General features: G+C 32.0%; 1 protein-coding gene across 2 annotated transcripts in view; it reads left to right on the top strand.

Annotated features, from left to right (window-relative positions):
• Window positions 1–4,187, top strand: part of LOC143079822 (acidic phospholipase A2-like) — a 30,786-nt gene extending 26,599 nt beyond the window's left edge. For both annotated transcript variants that reach the window (XR_012979492.1, XM_076255434.1), the window contains exons 3-4: window positions 3,340–3,455; window positions 4,002–4,187. Coding sequence is in view for 1 of the 2 variants with exons in the window: in XM_076255434.1 (XP_076111549.1) it covers window positions 3,340–3,455; window positions 4,002–4,156 (271 nt within the window). In the remaining variant the exon portion in view is untranslated. The remainder of the gene's footprint in view (window positions 1–3,339; window positions 3,456–4,001) is intronic.
• Window positions 4,188–13,988: the final 9,801 nt, after the last annotated feature.

The following is a 13,988-nucleotide window of genomic DNA, read 5'->3' as shown; positions in this document are numbered from 1 at the left end:
TCTAATAAAATTGAGAATGAAAACGGGGAATATGTCAAAGATGCAGCAACCCGACCAAAGAGCAGACAATATCCGAAAGCCACTTATGGGTCTTCAACGCAGCGAGAAAATCCCCGGCGCACCTGGAGGTGATATCAGCTGGCCCCTAAATAAAATCGTGTACTAGTTCAGTGAAAATGGGCGTCACAATTAACTCCAAAACATATAAATGAGATTGAATTAAAAAATATATGCAAGACTAACAAAGGCAAGAAGTTCCTGACTTGAGACAGGCGCAAAAATGCGGCGGGGTTAATCATGTTTTGTGAGATCCTAGCTCTCCCTTTATACCTCTAGCCAATGTAGAAAAAAGAAACACATATGAAGCATACACACAGTAAAACTCATTTTAAAAGAAGTCCGAGTCCGATGTCAGATTATACATGTTTTTCATTAGGCCAAAAGAAATAGGCCATAGAATATTAAAAAAAACACCTAAAAAATAAAAAAATTAATTAGCAACTATCCTATTATTATTCACCAATTTTTCAACAATCATCAATATCAACTTGATACCTGACGAAAGGACAACAGGAGACATTAGTGCATTTCCGCAAATCAAGTATCTCAAACATGCATTCTCTGCACGATGCTGCAGCATATAGTATTGTCCAACATAATGTGTTACCGTCTAGATTATTGTTAAAATATCATCAATGCTTTACGACTTAGATGCATGGTTCTTTTATTATGGAAAGACATAATAACTAAAGTATGGCGAGAACAAAATTAGAATATTGATTCAATACATAAAAAGTACGAGGCCAGAAGAAATATGCCATAGAATTTAAAAAAAAAAATAAATAGATTAGTTGTCAGTTAACTACGAGTATTCTCAGATCTGTACATAGTGTCTTTTTGTTATTGGGATGTACAAGTACCCAGCCACATCCACTTGTATTTGTGTCCATCTGAGGAGTTATGCCTTTTTCAACGGAATTTTATAGTAAGTTCGTTCTTATGTTGTAATGTTATACCACTGTTTCAGGTTAGGGGAGGCTTGTGATCCTGCTAACATGTTTATTCCTCCATATTCTGTATGTATATGCCTGTCCCATGTCAGGAGGCTGTAATGCAGTGGTTGTCGTTTTTTTATGTGTTACATTTTTGTTTTTCGTTCCTTTTTTTGGTACATAAATAAGGCCGTTAGTTTTCTCGTTTGAATTGTTTTACATTGTCATTTCGGGGCCTTTTATAGCTGACTATGCAAAATTGAGAGGAATTGAATTTTCAGAGAAGAATTAAGTGGCATGATATTTGAAGCAGCGTAGAAAATTTGATTTTGAAAACATTAGGACATGACTACGACTAACTTGGTGAGGGCACTGTACAAATCGTATATATCCATGTAGACTACTAATTGTTCGCCATTTTTTTTTGCACATCAATTCGTATTAATTGATTGAAATTCTAGGAGATATAATGCTTTTCCTATGTACATGTAAATACAAAACATCATACTTCAGTATTGCAAGGATTTACTTTACAAATCCTTGAGTATTGTAAAAGGGTGAAAATTGTATATATATATATATATACTAGTAGTGAGAGATTTTGTCATTTTTTTTCTTCATAAAGATCAAGTATATACAACTTTCTATTCTAGTTCCCTGGTCTCCATATCGGATTTTTTCTAAACACCATTGTCCTTTTTTCTATACACCATTGTCCTATTAGGTTTCTTTTACGTTTTCTTTCCATTATACAAGAAAAGAACAGTCGAACAGCCTTACCTGAATCGCACGAACGACGTACAGTACACATGACTTTATAAACATAGTCTCATCATCTCCTGGTAATTATGTCCATACTTTATGCTTAACAATCTTTTATTTTAAATTCATTCCTACGGATTTTTCTTGTAAACATGTGTAATACTATATAAAACATGCCTATGTAGATGAAATAACCAAAAAGAAAAGATTTTTTAATTCTTTCTATTTCCGTTTTCCGTTTCCGTTCCGTTTTCCGTTCCCGCCGTTTAGCAACACCCCTACGCCACGAAGTTACGAAGAGCTTAATGTTTTTTTAAAGAAAAATCTCATCGTGTTTTTATCTGATACTTTTCAAATTCGGATGAAATTCAAACTGTTAAAAAAATAAACGGATGAGAAAATTCAGAAATTGTGGACCATTTTTTCAAAAGAGGATTTTATATATTAAAACCGTCCCTGATTAATTCTAACCGTTGGAAAAAAAGTATTCTCATTTCATAAATCTATGTTTTTTAAGAATATTTAAAATTCAAGTCCAAACAATGTTCGATTTTTCAAATTACAGAGAGGATTGAACATCAAAAAGTAAGGACACGGTCATATTAGGTCCGAGAACACAATATCGTCCTTTGATTTTCGTTGTCCGATTATAGTCCCTAGTTAATTGTTAACATATTATTGAGAAAGCGCAGGTGGGATTTTTTTAATTTACATTTATTGTCTACAAGAAATGCAAGTACGAAATAACTGTGGTCTCGGATCAAATAAGTCCCTAATGATTGTGTATCTTGGAGTGATTATATCATGATATGGTTTTTGACAGAATACAGCATAGTCAATTAAATGGGGTTGTGTATTTATACTGTAATATTGGTTACTGTGCTTATACGAACTATTGGGTAAGAGGGAAGCTCACACATTGTGTAACGAATGTATCTTACTAACTATCTAAATGTGTGACATTAAGACTAGTGGACTATCAAAGTGATCTCTGAGTCTCCATTTTAAGAACCTTCTTCCTTTGGTCTATACAAACCTTGTGTCAATAATAACATCTTCTTAGTTTCAATGTGTTTTCTGCTTTAATTACATTGTTTTTGTAGAATATACCTTGAAATTCAGTCAAAAATCATTTCTTATTCTCGACCACGCAATTAAAGTCTTCCTTCATTTTTTTTTCTTTCTTTCGTCCTGAAAATGAAATGTTCCCAAGTGCACGTTAACAACAATCAACCAATCAACCAATTTTTATTTCTTTATTACAATACATGACTTTACTTATTTTGATGCTTACAGCCGATTGCATTAGATGTGTAGGTAAGAGTAATATCTTTGTTTATTGTGCTTGTTAGCTGAACCGTGAAGTCATTATTAGGTAAGGTATACTTCCCTTCTTTCGAAGTAACCTAGTCCTACAGACAGATAGATTTGTTTTCTGTCGGACTAGTCTACTCTTAAAGGAGGGTAGTTTACCTAACTTGATAATGACCACAGTTCAGCTAGCAAGCAAGCTAACCAAAGATATTACCTTTTCTTACACACTCAATGCAATCGGCTGAAACTGATTAGACTCTTTTAATTTAAGATGCTGCAAAGAACATGACGAGTGCTACCTTGTCATTGATACATTGCAGGGGTGCATGTCAGTTGACACTAACTTTATGCTATTGTTTAACGAGAGAAGACAGGAATTAAACTGCGGTGAGTTTATTTTTTTATTTCTAAAACTCACACTACCAAACCAATATTATAGTATTTTTATTTGTACTTGTTTGTTAATGTTCTCATAATATGGTTTGCTTTTTGGTTAAACTTTTATTTGTTTTCTCGAAAATATATAATTAGATGTTTTGTAATGGTCTGTTGATGTTTGTTAAAAAATATGTTTTCATATAAGATGTACCAAGATACACAGTGCCGTAGGAGTAGACTGGAAAAGATAAAAAAAAATTCTAATAGTCGAAGTTAGTCAGTGTCAACTTTCATCTTTTCATTTTTTCTTTTCATTTTTTCTTTTTTTTTTATTGCCAGGAAGGTGGAGTGAAGGGGGAATTGCCTATCCTTTTCTTGCCCCTTCGATAGTAACGTATAAGAGGTGTCCAAAACATGATGAAATACATTTATTATAATAATAAGATTGAAATTGTCTTTCATTTTCTTCTTCAATAGATTAAAAGTTTCTGTGTAAACAGAAACACTAAGATAAATATGTTTCCTCTCTTATAATGATTGTACATTTATTTGTAGAATTTGAAGTAGAGACGTGTAGAAGAAGGGTATGTGAATGTGACCTCGATTTGGCACAGTGCTTGCAAGTAAACGATGTTTATTACGACAGATCTCTTATACAACCAAAACGTCTAGGAAGGTCGTTGATTGAGTTTATTTTTGGAAAAAAGTAAAAATAATAAATAAAACGCACATTGCAGAAAATCTCAGAAACTATTTATGATTATTGCATAAAACTTCACACACTAGATGATGGGCGTATCATGCGCCCCGGGCGCAGATGTTTATTGTATTTATTGCCTCATGCCAAATAAAAACAATATGCGTGTTTCCTATTTCCGTACATACCCTATATTCTAAGCTTGGATAAAGTCGACCGTAAAGTTTTTTTTTGAAAGATTTTTTTTGGTAATTTTTCAATAAGCACTGTAAAAGTCAGAATTTCTCTCCAATAGACTCATTGTAAAAAATAAATTGTAAATGATGAAACAAATTGTCTACCTACCTACCTACCTACCTACCACCCTATTCTTTTTCAAAGATGTAATAGGAAACACATGCACATATAATTTCAGTTTTCAATGCTCTTTAACGTCGTCATTGATTTTATCATCCACAAACTTTACCCGACTTATCATGTACCTTGTATTCTACATCATAAACCTGTTCAATTCTACTACCCCAATGCAAAATTGAAGGATCGACTACATAGTCTTATATAACAGAACCTTTATTTCAAAAATTAGAAACGTTGAAACGAATTTATTGATTTAGGTAATAATCCCATACTTTCGAATAATAATACTGATTCCAACAATAGATACACCCAAGAGGATATTACCAAAATGATGGACTTTTTGATTGACAACATATTTGTTGATTCTGGTGGATTGATATTTCAAAAAAATACTATAGTCGGTATTCAATGAGTACTTATTGTGCGCCCCTACTTGCCGCCTTGTTTTGTACTTGATATGAACCTGAATGCATACATCTAGCCTTCTCAAAGACAAAAAGACAATCATTTAGTTTTTTTTTTATTTTACTTATAGATAAATTGATTTGTTTAATTTAAACATATTTTTTTTTCTTCATGAAGACAAATTGAATAAGGCACAAGCCGAGTGAAATAGACCTATGAAGTGTTCTCCATTTGAAATTTTGAACAATACAACATATAAAAGCAAGCATACAGTACATATCAATTCAACATTCGTATAAATTTGACAGAAGAAAAACGAAACTAAAAATAAAAAACAACGACAAAATAAAAAAGAATAGAAAATGATAAAAAAAATTATTGAAAAAATCCCAACTGAAGAAAACTGATGATGTGTGTATGTGTGGCCATGTTTTATTATTTAAACGATAATGAATCCTCCCGATCCTTTTAATAACCAAATCACATGTAATAGCTATTTTATTTTGCTTCTCGGAATATGTGCATGCCCCTTGGTATATTTTTTCTCTCCATTTTCCACGGGAAATATTTTCTAGTAAACGTCAGGGAATTAGAAAATTGTGAAATAAACTCACAATTGTACTTTAATACAGTCTAAGGATTAAAAGATGCTCAAAATGTATATTTCTATACTTAAATATGATTTGTCGTTTCACTGAATGTAGTGATAGTGACTTTCTTTTCTTTATATACATACAGTGTTTCTCGTTTCTCGTTTTTATATAGATTAGACCGTTGGTCTTCCCGTTTCAATGGTTTTACACTAGTAATTTTTTATGGCCCTTTATAGCTTGCTGTACGGTGTGAGACAATGCTCCGTGTTGATGACCGTACTTTGACCTATAATGGTTTACTTTTATAAATTGTAACTTGGATGGAGAGTTGTGTCATTGGCACTCATACCTCATCTTCTTAATATCTATATCCAATATGTTTCAATCGATGGCCATGCGTTCCAAACATTTCTGTTGAAGGTTAATCGAGTAGACTGTTTCGGACGCCTCAATGTGTAAAGTGTAATTTTCAATTTGAATATTTAAACACATTATTTGATGCTGATGCAGATTGTATTTTGTGAGTTATCTTAACAATATCTAAGTTTCAAAGAACGTTTATTTCGGTTTAATAGATCATATTATGTGATATAGATACAATGGATAAGCGTTGATTCTTGAAAAAGAAACCATGAGCCTATTTTTTGTTTTTCATGAATCAACGGTTATCCATTGTATCTATAACTTAAACTATTGTGTTAATGCCTTTTAAAAATTAACGCCTATTCTTAATTAGAAGGTATTGTAAGTGAGTTTAAATAACCATGTAATCGTGTCCAACGATCCATTACAATGAATTAAATATCACAATCAAATGGTTAAAAAATATAAATATATTATAACACAACATGTCTACCCTTAAAGATCTTCATACTATAAGGCATATGAATGTTATCTGTTATTACAAAATAAGATAAATTCCAACATATTTCTATTAAAATTGAAAATGTAAATGGAGAATGTGTCAAAGGGAAAACAACCGTACAAAGAACATATATATAGTGCATATAATAAGTATGTTTCCGAGATTTCTAACAAAAAACCTAATTCTAGGAACATCACGATTTTCTAGCATAGAAATTTGCGAATTAACAGTTGTAAAGTTATGTGGTAAAACAGATGAAATCATATTATCAATTTATAAAACAAAAATGGACAAATAGAATGTAGTCATTTTTGTTTCAAACATGTGGAATAGCCAACAATAATTCGATAATAAAGAACCAAGCTCTCTTTTATTACACAAAATATTCAAAATAAAATACAAAACAAGAACAAAAACTGGAAAACTAGAGAAAAGGGACAGCAAAGAGATTCGAACCTAAACAGATAAGTCCGTACCTTTTATCTTAACCATGAAACCTCGTGGCTACCAATTCATACTACACGTTTGACTATTATGTATATAAAGGTACAAGCTCTGTGTGTCTGACGTCACCACAATGGTTTAAATATAAACGAAGAGTCCTGATGATTAGATGTTAACCAGAACTTTATGATAGTTTAATTGTGATAATGTGATAAAGTACACCTTGAATATGTTTTCAAGTGTCACATTGAAGAAGTATCGTAATTCATTTTATTTCTATCTCCTATTTGTATCAACGCGTTCGCAACCTGGATGTTAGGAACATTACTGCTTAACCTGAAATAAACAAAATAGAATGCATTAGAATTTATTAATGATTTTAATTTGATATTTGTCTTTACATGCCGGATACTATTTTTATGCCCCACCTACGATAGTAGAGGGGCTTTATGTTTTCTGGTCTGTGCCTCCGTTCGTGCGTCCGTGCGTCCGTTCGCTTCAGGTTAAAGTTTTTGGTCAAGGTAGTTTTTGATGAAGTTGAAGTCCAATCAACTTGACACTTAGTACACATGTTCCCCATGATATTATCTTTCTAATTTTAATGCCAAATCATAGTTTTGACCCCAATTTCATAGTCCACTGAACATAGAAAATGATAGTGCGAAGTTCAGGTTAAAGTTTATGGTCAAGGTAGTTTTTGATGAAGTTAAAGTTACATCAACTTGAAACTTAGTGCACATGTTCCCTATGATATGATCTTTCTAATTTTAATTCCAAATTAAAGTTTTGACCCCAATTTCACGGTCCACTGAACATAGCAAATGATAGTGCGAGTGGGGCATCTGTGTACTATGGATACATTCTTGTTATGCCCCACCTACGATAGTAGAGGGGCATTATGTTTTCTGGTCTGTGCCTCCGTTTATACCCCATCTACGATAGTAAAGGGGCATTATCTTTTCTGGTCTGTGCCTCCGTTTATGCCCCACCTACGATAGTTTAATTGTGATAATGTGATAAAGTACACCTTGAATATGTTTTCAAATGTCACATTGAAGAAGTATCGTAATTCATTTTATTTCTATCTCCTATTTGTATCAACGCGTTCGCAACCTGGATGTTAGGAACATTACTGCTTAACCTGAAATAAACAAAATAGAATGCATTAGAATTTATTAATGATTTTAATTTGATATTTGTCTTTACATGCCGGATACTATTTTTATGCCCCACCTACGAGAGTAGAGGGGCTTTATGTTTTCTGGTCTATGCCTCCGTTCGTGCGTCCGTGCGTCCGTTTGCTTCAGGTTAAAGTTTTTGGTCAAGGTAGTTTTTGATGAAGTTGAAGTCCAATCAACTTGACACTTAGTACACATGTTCCCCATGATATTATCTTTCTAATTTTCATGCCAAATTATAGTTTGACCCCAATTTCATGGTCCACTGAACATAGAAAATGATAGTGCGAAGTTCAGGTTAAAGTTTTTCGTCAAGGTAGTTTTTGATGAAGTTAAAGTTACATCAACTTGAAACTTAATACACATATGTTCCCTATGATATGATCTTTCTAATTTTAATTCCAAATTAAAGTTTTGACCCCAATTTCACGGTCCACTGAACATAGAAAATGATAGTGCGAGTGGAGCATCTGTCTACTATGGACACATTCTTGTTGTTTCTAAAATAAAACACGTTCGAAAAGTACTTTTTGAAAGCCGAGATAAAGTTTTGTTATGTTTCATACAATGGAAGTCTATTGACAAATATTCTATGATAATATAATAACAATAGTTTTTGCTTCAACGAGTATATCTATCGAGTGATTTGCAGGAGATAATAAATAAATAAAAAGTGCTCTCATTCATAACAAAATTAGACATTTAATTTGATATTTTGATGGGGACACATTTTAATTTTTTTTAGTGAAATATCAATAATAGCTTTCATAATCTATCAAATATCCACGAACTCCTGCAGTGGAATTACTGAAACAAAATTTAATTTCTTCCTCCCTTTTCCTTGCTGCTTGTTCAATACTATGATTGTTATCCTCAGATATCAATTCATGCTTTTTACCTCTGTTCCCATTTCTTCAAATGTATTTTGCAAAACATTTAGGTCGTTCAAATCGTTCAAAAACTGGTTACTGTTATGCATTACTTATTGCTGGAACTACTCACTATCATCATACATGCAAACAACTCTTAACCCTTACTCACACTTATATATAAAAGACGCGCCGGAAAAACAGTTAAACGTAATATACTGACTTATCAGTCAAATTTATTGTGCATTTGTAATATGTTTTCGTTTTTGTTATCGTCAATTGTAATCTATCAGAAAACAAATAAACTAAATGAAAAACAATGGTCATTTGCCCATTATATTATTTGCATTAATATCTGGAGGAGCATTACATCAAGCAGGTTTGTATTGACATGTGCACCCGGCAGGTGCCACATATGGAGCATGATCTGCTTACCCTTTTGGAGTACCTGAAATCTCCCTCAGTTTTTGGTGGGGTTCGTGTTGCTTAGTCTTTAGTTTTCTTTGTTGTGTCTTGTTTACTGAGATTGATAGTTTGTCTTTTTCTGCCATGGCGTTATCAGTGTATTTTTATTTATGAGTTTGAATGGCCCTCTGGTATCTTTTACCGTTCTTTTAGCATACAAAACAAATAAAGTTGTAATGTTTTGTCTAACACACAAATTGATGAAGGAAACGAATCTTTCAGAAAGGGAAAACACAGTAATTAACCTAGCTTATTATTTTTAAATCAACCATCATATATTATGTTAAACAAATCCACAGAAAGGAAGTTACACATACAAACAAACCAATACAAGATTGAAGTATATGATTTAAGTCCTTTCTAGTTTTAGATTTAAGTCTTTCATACTAAGATTCTATAACAATCTTCAATGATGGATTTTTGATTCTCCGTTGAAAAAAGATAATTTATGTTTACTTTTCAATAATCGCCTGTATGAAACTGTCTGGTCTTTCTTGATCCTGTTTGGCATCTTCTAACAGTCTTTCAAGATGTTCTACTAGTGCCTTTCGCTCAGATTTCTTTCTTTTTGAGTCACAACCGATACTTGTACTGAAAAAAACTCCGAAAGTTAATATATAAAAATGCATTGTAGTTTGTATATCACAATGTGTTTTAATTAAATAATATGCATATTTTATAACTTTCTTGGATTCCTTCTTGGAAAATGTGTACATGGTTAAATCATTGTCAGACTTAATCAATTCCCAAGCTTAATTTCCAAGCTTAATAACTTTAACCACCCCACCTCACCCCATCTATCCCTTTCCCCTGATACCAATACTGTTATCGTCTACTTATAGAGAACTAAATTCTAGATAGAATTTGAGCTGCGGAGGACACATGTTTCTTATTAGCAGAAACGGTATTGAAATTTATTTGGTTGAATCTAAAGTATCGCACGAAATTTTCACTGAAACGATATCCTGTATGCTTGGCAGCATATAGTTATTACCTGCGTTTTGTTGTTAAACCATTTTATTAAAATGTGTAGATCAGAAAAAAAAATATACTGTCTTGTAATGTCTGTACCCAGTCAGGAATATGACAGTTGTCCATTCGTTTAATGTGTTTTATCATTTTATTTTGTCATTTGATTAGGGACGCTCCGTTTTGAATTTTCCTCGGAGTGCAGTATTTTTGTGATTTTACTTTTTTCTATTATTAATGATAGCACGGTATAGTTATATTCAACTGATTTAACTAGATTTATGAATCAGTTGGACTGGACAGAAGGAACACTGTAATCATAATGTATTTTCAAAGAAAATACCACAGGTTACTTGTACAACCTTTTTAGCCTTTTTCTGTATCTGTTTTGGATTTGTGAGGCTGACATGCAAAGAATATATTCTAATACGTGCTGCTTGAAAGATTTTCGCGAGTACGTTATATTCGTCGTGGACATTCCACAAACCTCAGTGGATCCTATATGGTGTGCACCAAATGCTTCTTATGACCAGAGTTTACATTTCATGAGATATAAGATGAATGTCACAAATGGAATTTGGACCTCATAATGGGTTTACTAATTGATTTTGATGAGAAACATGTTGTGCAGATTTTCCTTCACGGAATTGTTATGTTACTTTTTTATATATGTGATGGTAATGTATGTTTTCCTTGAGTCAAAATTTTGGATGCCGATTTTTTTAAGGATAAAACATAAAAACATACCCGTTGCCAATTTCTGTTATCTATTCCAAAATAATATCTGGGGTAAATTATTTCTTTTTGCAAGATTTGTCTTCGAATATCCTGTAAATGAATTAACCATGAAACGAATATTTCAAAGATCTATTCAAAAAATAATTTTCAAAACCATTTTTGAAATTGAATTGCGAATATTTGTATGCAAAAAGCCTTGTTTGAAAACTATTTCATTTCGCCCGTATACTCTATGAACCATTTGCTGATAAAAATGCCTTATTCAATCTTTTCTGTCAACATTGATTCATTTTTTGTTCTTTCATGTAACAAATCTAAAAGTATTCGACATAGTTGGAATACATGCAGAGAGATTTAATATGTCAAATGGAGTGTGTTTCATATTATGCATTTTGATTTTTATAACTTGTTTCGGAGTTAGGTCTATTGGTTAGTTCACTTTTTTATGCTATCACCTTAGGTATCAACATCACATATGTCATGATTTAATACATAGATATGATCTGCTTCCCGTTTCTTTAAAAAAAAACTGTCACCACTAATCTTTGCACTTTCCTGTGTATATATCGTGTACAAATTGCGATTTTGTACAGGTTATAACATGTACAAAACTATTGTACATGTTATAACTTATATAATACAAAAATACAAGTTATAACATATACAAAAGTACCTCGTACATGTTATAACCTGTACAAAATATTGCTTACAAATGGTTTTAACTTGTACAAATTTAAAAGATGAAGATATGTTTCTATTATTGCAACAGATGTTATTAACCTCAATAATATTTTCATCATTTTTTTATTATTCATTCATGTGAGTGTGTTTTGTCCTTTTTTGATACAGTTAATGTCCAGGGGTCAGTATTACGAAGCATTCCTAAGACCTGTCATAAGATATCTTATGACAGGTCTGAAGATCCTCTTATGACTTTCTATGGACATATCTCAGACCTCGTCTTAAAGCTGTCTTAGGATGATCTTATCACAAGCAGAAAACCCTAGCCGTATTTGGCACAACCTTTTTCAATTTTTGATCCTCAGAGCTGTACAACTTTGTACCTTTTTTTGACTTTCGAACTTTTATATCTGGGCGTCACTGGTAAGTCTTGTGTGGGCGAGGCGCGGTTTTGACGTATTGAATTTTAAACCTGATGCCTTTTGTTATCTATTATTCATGTTTTTCTTTGCCTAATACGTTCTCCTATTTATTTGTATTGAAGTCCTGTATTATTATGTTGTCATTTTAATGTTATATTTAACAATGCCATTAAAGTGCGAGGTTTGGCATGCCACAAAACCAGGTTCAACCCACCATTTTTTTCATTAAAAATGTCCTGTACCAAGTCAGAAAAATGGCCATTGTTATAACATAGTTCGTTTCTGTGTGTGTAACATTTTTACGTTGTGTTTCCGTATGTTGTGTCGTTTGTTTTCTCCTATATTTGAGTGTGAATTCACATTACTATTAGACGTGTCACGGTACTTTTCTATCCCAAATTCATGTATTTGGTTTTGATGTTATATTGGTTTATCTCATCGGATTTTGTCTAATGCTTAGTCCGTTGCTATGTGTGTTACATTTGAATGATGTGTCGTTGTTCTCCTCTTATATTTAATGCGTTTCCCTCAGTTTTAGTTTGTTTTTTGTCCATATATTTACGATTTTTGAACAGCGGTATACTACTGTTGCCTTTACTTAGCAAAGATATAATAAAAGGTGTCACTATATCAGTTATGATAAGGTTCAAGGATAAAATGGTGCATCATTTCTTAAAATCAATACATCGAAGGTTTATCGTTGACAGCTAATAATAATCCGCCAACCTACAAAAAATTAGCAGAAAAATGAAAATTGACAATTCGATAATAAATGAGTGTAATTTATAAATTGATGACTGTCATAAGACCATCTTTAGACACCTCTCGAGCAGTCCTAACTTTATGACCAACTTTAGAGATGTTCTAATATAGGAATACTTTGTGGAACCCACTTATGAGTAAGATTTGTAATAAGACCATCATAAAACATGTCTTAGTCCCAATACAGCTTTGTGAAACTGGTCCCAGATGCATAGTTTTTATAATTTCTTTATGACTTTTAAAACACACATGCAGTGAACAAACACTATTCAGTATTTTTATCTGATGAATTATAATTGTGAATGTCCACTTTGAAGGCAATAATAAATTACTTCCATTCTAGTTGACACTAAAAGATGTAAGAGGATATATAGCCAGGATAGATTTCTCTACAAACAATACACTGTTTTCAAAGTAGAGGATATATATTTTAAACATCAAAATGACATTCGCCTCATGCAATTATCTTGAAAGTTATAAAAAAAATAATAATTTGAGGTATAAATTTACATAATTCATACCAAAGTTGAAGAGTAGATCCAAAGAAATGTATAATGAAGCGTGTTCCAATGAATACAATTTCAGCTCTCTGTTGTTTTAAAAGAGTAAGAACATGAAACATTGCTTTAGTTTTTGCATGCTGTAAAACGAAGGCGAGGAGTATTACGCTAAATTTTAAAGCATTGTTCTTGAAAATAACAGATGAATTTTGTTACTAGTAACGAATGTATTGTCATTAAGGAAATGTATGCTTTAACTAAACAGTGTCACACTGATATAAGCCATGATGGACTGCTTAAAACATACAATTACATGAAAACACATTATACCATTATTATTATGAAGCATAAAGTTCTGAAACTTTGTAATCATTGTTCTCTAAAGACAAAACAATACGTTCTGGCCTATTAATTGTTGTTCTAATTTGATAAATTTGAATGTGTATTCTGCTTCATTTAGATTTATCTTAATTTTTGTTCAAGTTAAAACTATTTCAAACCAATATTTTGTACATGTTATAACATGTATGAAGTACTTTTGTACATGTTATAATTTGCATTTTTGCATTATACAAGTTATAACATGTACAATATTTT

This window comes from Mytilus galloprovincialis, chromosome 6 (assembly GCF_965363235.1).
Source record: "Mytilus galloprovincialis chromosome 6, xbMytGall1.hap1.1, whole genome shotgun sequence".
In the NCBI taxonomy this organism is placed as follows: domain Eukaryota; kingdom Metazoa; phylum Mollusca; class Bivalvia; order Mytilida; family Mytilidae; genus Mytilus; species Mytilus galloprovincialis.
This window is presented reverse-complemented; position numbering and strand designations above follow the sequence as displayed.